The sequence below is a fragment of the Alosa sapidissima genome, chromosome 3 (genome assembly GCF_018492685.1).
Source record: "Alosa sapidissima isolate fAloSap1 chromosome 3, fAloSap1.pri, whole genome shotgun sequence".
Lineage (NCBI taxonomy): Eukaryota > Metazoa > Chordata > Actinopteri > Clupeiformes > Clupeidae > Alosa > Alosa sapidissima.
This window is the reverse complement of record NC_055959.1, coordinates 22,064,122-22,071,621: the sequence shown is the minus strand read 5'-3', so window position 1 is coordinate 22,071,621 and position 7,500 is coordinate 22,064,122. Positions and strand designations below refer to the sequence as shown.

The 7,500-nt window shown below is 46.4% G+C and overlaps 1 protein-coding gene across 6 annotated transcripts in view; it reads right to left on the bottom strand.

The window, feature by feature from the left end:
* Window positions 1-7,500, bottom strand: part of LOC121704547 (RNA binding protein fox-1 homolog 3-like) — a 414,719-nt gene that overhangs the window by 18,125 nt on the left and 389,094 nt on the right. For all 6 annotated transcript variants that reach the window (XM_042084840.1, XM_042084841.1, XM_042084838.1 and 3 more), the window contains one exon: window positions 524-656. In XM_042084840.1, coding sequence (XP_041940774.1) covers window positions 524-656 — 133 coding nt within the window. The remainder of the gene's footprint in view (window positions 1-523; window positions 657-7,500) is intronic.

Genomic DNA, 7,500 nt, shown 5'->3' with positions numbered 1-7,500 from the left:
ACAGAGAGAAAGAGAGAGACAGAGACAGAGAGAGATAGGTAGTAAACTGCAGGAGATCCCAGGATGTAGACCTAATCAGTAAGGATTCGATTACAACTCTGATCTGTTGCAGATCTGCCTGCCAGACGGCTGAGCTATAGACAGGCTGAATGTCTGGTACCCGTATAGCAACACACACATACACATGCGTATACACACATACACACACACACACACACACACACACACACACACACACACACACACACACACACGGACACAGGACACACGCATACACAGACACAGACACAGACACACTGTCATGTGCATCTCATTTGTGACTGTGGGACATCCTGAGCACTTCAGTCTCACAGGACTCTGCCATGAAGTGCTTTCAATGTCTGTTTTTGTTATGTAACTACATGCTAACAGAGTGCTAACAGATGTTTACATAAGCACACACATAGACACATGCATGGACCCCACCCTCCTTCCCCCCACACATACAGACCCAAATGCAATGCAGTCTGCGTTGGACACTTACGCTCCGTAAGCGGGGATGGGAGGGGGTGGGGGTGCCGTGCGGAAGGTGTTGTACACAGCCCTGCCCCGCCCTCTCAGGTGGGCCCCCCGGTAGGCGACTGTGGCCCCAGTGGCTGGGTACGGAAAACCAGTTACTGCAGAAAGAGGGAGAGAGAGAGAGAGAGAGCAAGAGAAAGAAAGTGAGAGTAAAGTTTAGACAATCCAATACTTGAAACAGTCAGAAACACAAAAAGATATTCACGATCTAAAACCCAATATGTTCCCTCTCCCCACAAAGCAGTCTAGAGTAGGGGCAAATCAAGTTGCAATACATGAAAGTGAATGTGAAAGTGAAAGTGAATTTATGATCAAAACTCTCCTGCCAACTCAATGAAAATAGTTCTCTCTTTAGTTTCTACTGATCACCAGAGGCTTTAAGCACCTGGATGTCCATCACGTGTGCGTGCAGGTCATCAGTGACATGGGTGATGTATACCCTTTGTCCTGGCACAAGAGGCACGCCCACCCAGGAAGTGCCCTCTAATCATCTTACCATTTGTGGGTACGCAGGTTCAAGAGTATGCAATCGTTGGTATGAGCATTTTTTGGACGGGTTGGAGCAGTGAATCTTTGCCCTCCAAAAGACTTTGAATAGCAATCCAACCCAAGTATGGGTTGGATCATATATATCATATATAAGACTTTGAATAGCAATCCAACCCAAGTATGGGTTGTATCATATATATGATATTATATGCAAATATTTTCTGTTGAACGTTGGATGAGATTATCCGGTGACCTCTCCAAATCTGCACCTACAGCCGTGTCACCTCCGAAGGGCCAGAGCCATTGTTAGGGTCCTGCGAACCAGCAGTGGTGCAAACAATTCACAGCTCCCGGGATATAGGCGAGGCCACGCCCCCGCCCAAGCAGCGGCTATCGAAATCATTGAAACGGTCATGCTTACAGGAGCAGTGGTTTCCCAGCCCCTCATCGTGTGCGAGGTTACTCAACCAGCAATGTATCTACTTCATGGGAGGCCCTATGAGGAGTCCCCCTTTCAGATATATGTGCAGCTGCATCATGGACATCACCCTGCACATTTTCAAGATATTAATGGGTCAATGTGGTCCCACACCACCCAGTGACTACAGCTATTCTTCCTACCTCTTCACAGCATCCTTAAAATGCAAGTTTAGGATTTCTCATGCCTTTATTGGAATTAGTCATCCAGGTGCTTAAAGCACTGGTTAGTAGAAACCAAGTAGAATGATGGTGACGTACGTAACTATGAGTTATAGTTGACCTCCAGAGCTTGAAAGTCCCTCGCAATACTCACAAGAAGATTGGCAAGAGGTCACTTAGGAGTAGGATGTACTTTTTGTGCCACTGCAAAAAGCATATGTCACCCAGGTCACAGGTGACTTTGTTGATACAAACACTTAACCTGCACACGCATGTGATGGACAGCCAGGTGCTTAAAGCTCATAGAACCTTGGTTACATACGTAACCATCATTAATATATAAAACACACCATTTGGGGACAGAGAAATTAAGAACAAAATGAAACAGATAAGTGCAGCATCTAGGATAAAATTAAATGTCAAACAATGAGCTGCCAAATCTGCAAAATGTAGAAAGAAATAAAATGTCAGCATGAACTAAAAACTGTAAAAAGGTTATTACAAAAGAAGAAATTTGAGTACATGTCTGGGGAACTAAATTAAATTGAACAGTTGATAAATCAAAACACAATGTAGGGAAAATTAACCGACAAGACTGTCTGAAAGACTGATTAAAAGGGCAATGTCTGAATGACTTATTTCAAAACTCTTTTTTTACCAACCCCCAGAAAGTCTGGAACCAAATCCTTAACAGCTTGTCGTAATCACAAAACAAACCCCCTCAGAAATTAACTATAAAAGACTGTAAAAATCATCATTCATTCCTATCTCAGATGGAAAGGATAGCCTCCACAGAAAAGATTTCAATTCACATTAGATCCTAATATCCTGCACAATCAGCTATACGTTTAAGGACTGGCTGTACAGGCCTCAAGGCAGTTCCACCACAGGCTTGAGAGACGGAGCTCATAGGGCATTCTACACAATCTATAAAGTCGTTACAAAATTTCACCTGCCCTTTATATTTTGGTTAAACATAATTGACACCTTATTATGACTCAAATTCTGCTGTACAGTGCAGAAATATGGGGTCCAGCATTAAGCAAAAAGTCATGGGACAAGAGTGTCTTGGAAGCACTCCACATAGTTCTGTAAAACCACTGGTCCATAGAGGTGCACTGAATAATGCTTGCAGGGCAGAGTTGGGTCATTTGGCCATGCTCCTTGCAGTCACCAAAAGTACAATCAAATTCTGGATGCATTTAATTCTGCATGATCAGAGAAAAATAATAGTACAAAATGAATTATTAATTTGAGTCGCATCAAGGATATAAACCCAATCAAATGGAAATTCTCAGAGATAGTGAAACTGCCCATATTTCTCCAAGGCTAGACCAATCTTACAATCTTAAAGTCCAATCTTACAAAAGTACTGGAATGCTAAATCAAGTTAATCAGAGAATACCTGATTGCAGACTACCTTGTCAAATTGGAACAGCCACACAGAATATGCCTTTCAAAATACCTCTTGGGAGATCACAAATTTGAGATAGAAAAAAGAGATACTACCCCTTTGCATCCCCTGTGACCTTAAGGAGGTTGAAAATACAGTTTTTATTCCAGAAAAGACCCAACTATTTTTCAGTAGGAACACAAAAAAAAACGTTAGTTTTTTTTATCACTGGATGAAAATTCTAAAATTCGAATGCTTTTATGGCAAGAGAAGCCGACATTAGAGCTCAAAGCTCAACGTGTCACAAAGAGAGAAAGGACACATGATTAAAATGGACAGGGGGGATACAACTCTCGCTTTTTCATTCATGATATTTATCTTCATTTATTATAATTGTTTGATATTTCAAGAATCAAGATTAACTTTTTAATAAACCTAATTATACGTGAATAAGGAGAGTAAAAATCTTTAGTTTGGATATCTATTACCATCAATATTTGATCATGATTATTAATTGTATCTTTTAAAATTGTGATTTATGAAGCTACTATCTAAAGAGAGAGAGAGAAGAAAATGTAACTGTAATAAATCAAACAAATATGATACTTCTTGGCTCTGTAAGAGAGACAGACTATTAGGGTTGCGTCATTGTTTTCACTTTGTTTGAGCTCTCTCTTTGGCTTTTACAAAAGAACATTAACATCTGATATTCAGCCAGAAAAGCAACAGAGGGAAGAAGCCATTTGATTGGAACATGCACAACCTTTCACCTCTGCCCTTAAGGGACGCATGGTCGTGTGAGGCACATGCAGAACATGTGCAACTGAGAGGAGGTGATTATGTCAGCACAGAGGAGTGAAATAGACATAGGGGAAAACAGAAGAAGTGAAGAAAGAGACAGAGGCGGTAAGAGAAAGAGAAGATTGGAGAGGAGGAGGAAAATGAGAGCAGGGCAGGCAGCAGAAGCGAGAGAAAACGAGGGAGAAAGTGAAACAGAGATGACAGCGAGACAGATTAGTTGCGTCCCCCCCCCCAAACTCCGGTGGACGGGTTTAATGTCCCCCGCGGTTAACGTCTCGGCCCATTAGCACTCCCTTCCCACGTGTACCGCTCCGCTCCCCTCCGCTCCTCAGCCCTCCTCCGCCCTGCGCCTCCACACCACCACGCCCCCTAACTTCTGCCCCACCCCGTCCCCGTCACGCCCACACATTGTCACCACGCCAACAGCAACCCGCACATACCATACCCCCCACACCTCCAGCCCCACTAGCCCTCCACACACCTAATTTATAACTCTGACCTTGACATTTAAATGAGTCCACTAGAACTCTCCGTGAGTAACGGCCCGAGCGTCGTCCTCATTCACAAAAGACTTTCAAGATTCACGGATTCCAACTATTTTTTCACCTTTCAAAATTTAAAACCTCGCCTCTTCCTTTTGACATTAAAAAAGAGAGAAGAGAATAGAAAAAAAAGTCTTTTTTATTTTTCTGCGGCTGTTTTCTCCTAAAGGTTGAATTTGTATGCAATATGCAATGCATGATGTATGTGAATGTAAACTCATAATGAGCTGGCGATAGGGTACACCGCTTCAATAATAACCCATAAATCAAAGGGCCTGTCACACTTCTCCACACCCATGGAAAGCAACAACAGCAAAAAGCTAGTTTGAGCATAAACAGCCACTAGCAGCCGCCGTCTTGAGCCCAGGAATCTTCCGGAAAAGACTTGATGGAAAATATGAGCAGTGTGTGTGGATGTGTGTGTGTGTAGGGGGGGGGGGGGGGGGGGTTGTATGTGTGTCAGTGCATATGTGTGTATGTGTTGGTTTCTCTGTGTGTATATGTGAGTTTGTGTGGGCGTATGTATTTCTCTGTGTGTGTGTGTGTGTGTGTGTGTGTGTGTGTGTGTGTGTGTGTGTGTGTGTGTGTGTGTGTGTGTGTGAGAGAGAGAGAGAGAGAGAATGTGTGTGTGTGTGTGTGTGAGAGAGTGAGAGAGAGAGAATGTGTGTGTGTGTGTGTGTGTGTGTGTGTGTGTGTGTGTGTGTGTGTGTGTGTGTGTGTGTGTGTGTGTGTGTGTGGGCGGTGGGGTGCGGGGTGGGGGCGAGTGAGAGGTCACTCCGCACAGTAGCTCATATGTCATATGTGTCAGGTGGTGAGAGAATGCTCACTACTCACACGACCCCAAGTCTGCCCCCTCTGGCAATCTAGTTATCCTCAAACTGGGAGGTCATCTCCAGAAGAAATAAAAAAGCCAGAGAGAAAGAAAGAAAGGCAGGGAAAAAGAAAGAAAAACTTTTCTTCCTACTGAGTTGATCTCTCTAATGCTTCCTGTTGAGGGTAGACTGGGTGGATGATCGAGGCACAGTAATCCCACCACTGGGGGAGTTGAGGAGAGGAGAGGAGGAGGAGGAGGAGGAGGAAGAGGAGCTTAATCTAATCAAGACAACTAGTGCTTAATTATCCTCTTAGAGCACGCTCTGACAATGAGAAGGATCCTCGGCGCGTATTAAGACCCTGTTTAGCCACTAATTCAGTCATTTGCGCAGCTGCGTGGCTCTTTCAATGGGGGCTCTTCAATGGGAGCATCACCTCATAGGGAAAACTCGCCGCCGCCACCGCCATTGTGGGAAAAGCTCTCGAGTGGAGAGCTTCCTGTTGGCGGCGTCTGAAGGAGTCTGGTGGGGCCCTCCGTGTGAGGGCTGCTTCGAGGACTGGTGAACAACTCAAGGAGCTGATGTGCTCCAAGTGCCAGCACGTGAGGGATGGGGAGAGGAAGGAGGAGGGGGTTGGGAGAGAGGAGGCTTCATTAATGGAGGAGCCTGCGTGCTGTCCGTGGTGCTGAAATGCACTTCAATGCAGGGAAGAAGAGATGCTGTCAATCGCTGCTTGAAGTGGCCCCGAGTGCTTCTGTGTTTCAACGCATATGGATTTCTTTACATCTCATCTCATGCTCTGCAGCTCTCATCTGAATCTGAATGACTGCAGGTGCTGCACGGCTGCAGAGTGCCACTGGAGCACACGGCGCCCATTTCAGCTGTGCTAGCGCTGAGCCTCACCCGCCCCACACAGCCATGAACAAACAGCAGCCAAGATGAGCGCAGAGGCACTGTTAGCGTCATGCTATCTAGGCCTCCTCCCCACGGCCTGACACTGAAACTGGGGAGCCCGATCCCTCTCTCTCTCCCAGCGGCGGGGAGGGGGGCCAGAAACAGGCCCACTCAGAGGGGCTCATGGGAAGGTTTGGGTTGCAGGAGACAAAACAGAGAATGGCGCCATGCAACCCCAACCCCCACCCAAAACCCTGGAGGAGAAGGTGAGGGGGCTCTCTCTCTCTCTTTCTCCTAATCTATCATTCTCTCTCTCCATCTTTGTATCTCTCGCTCCTGCACAAGGTGCCACGAATCTCCCTCAGAGCAGGATCAACAAGATCAGGAGTAGGAGAGGTGGCAGGAGGAAAAAGGTGTTACACCTTCTTCCCTTCCCTCTCCCTCTCTATCTCTAACTCTCTCCCCCCCTCACCTTCTTCCTCCACACACTCTTTCTCCCTTTGTCTCTCCCTCTCTCCTCTCCCTCTCTCCCTCTTCTCTCCCTGTCTCCCTCCCCGGTGCGAGGTTAAGAGTGGGGAGCGGCTGGCGATGGGGCCTCTCATCCGTCATTCTCCTGAATGGGTTTTGAGGACAATAAACCTGTAGCGCCAGGACGAATGGAGACGGAGTGCGCTGTCAGCGGCCGCCCGCGATTTATGGCTCCCCGTTCCACAGATCTCCCGCACAGAAATGAGCGACTGATAAACAGTGATTAATCGCCTCCACCAACATTCCCCGCTTTCGCCGAACCCCTCCTTATCCACCCCCCCCACCCCCCCGCGCAGACACGAGACGTCAACGGCGGCCAGGATCGCACCACGCCGGGCCGCTGGTACCGACGCACGGATTGGGGTACCGAGCGTGGATGATGGGGCTTAGGTTGTCAAAGGGGGGAGGATGATCACCGCGTTGTGTGATGGGGGAAACGTGATGAGGAAGCGGGTGTGTGTGTGTCTGTGTATTTGTGTGTGTGTGTGTGTGTGTGTGTGTGTGTGTGTGTATGCATGTGCGTGTGTCCATATGCGCTCAAGTGTGAGAGAGGGAGGGTTTGTGTATCATTTTCATAAATGATTAGGAAAACACTGCTGAAATACATCAAATGTCTATTGGCTATTCTAAATAGATGTCTAAACGTCTAGTCTGATTTTTTCCCCTTCTATTTTTTGTCTCTCTATGTGGACGTTTGGTGGTCTTTGGCACCCGAAAATGTATTGCTTATTTATGTTGCACATCGAGCCCAGCTGGCAGGCATATGTTGTGGTTTAGGCTTGGCAAACTTCTGCACCGCATCAAGATGACTTGAAAAATTAGCGGCCAATAAATCACTCCACCC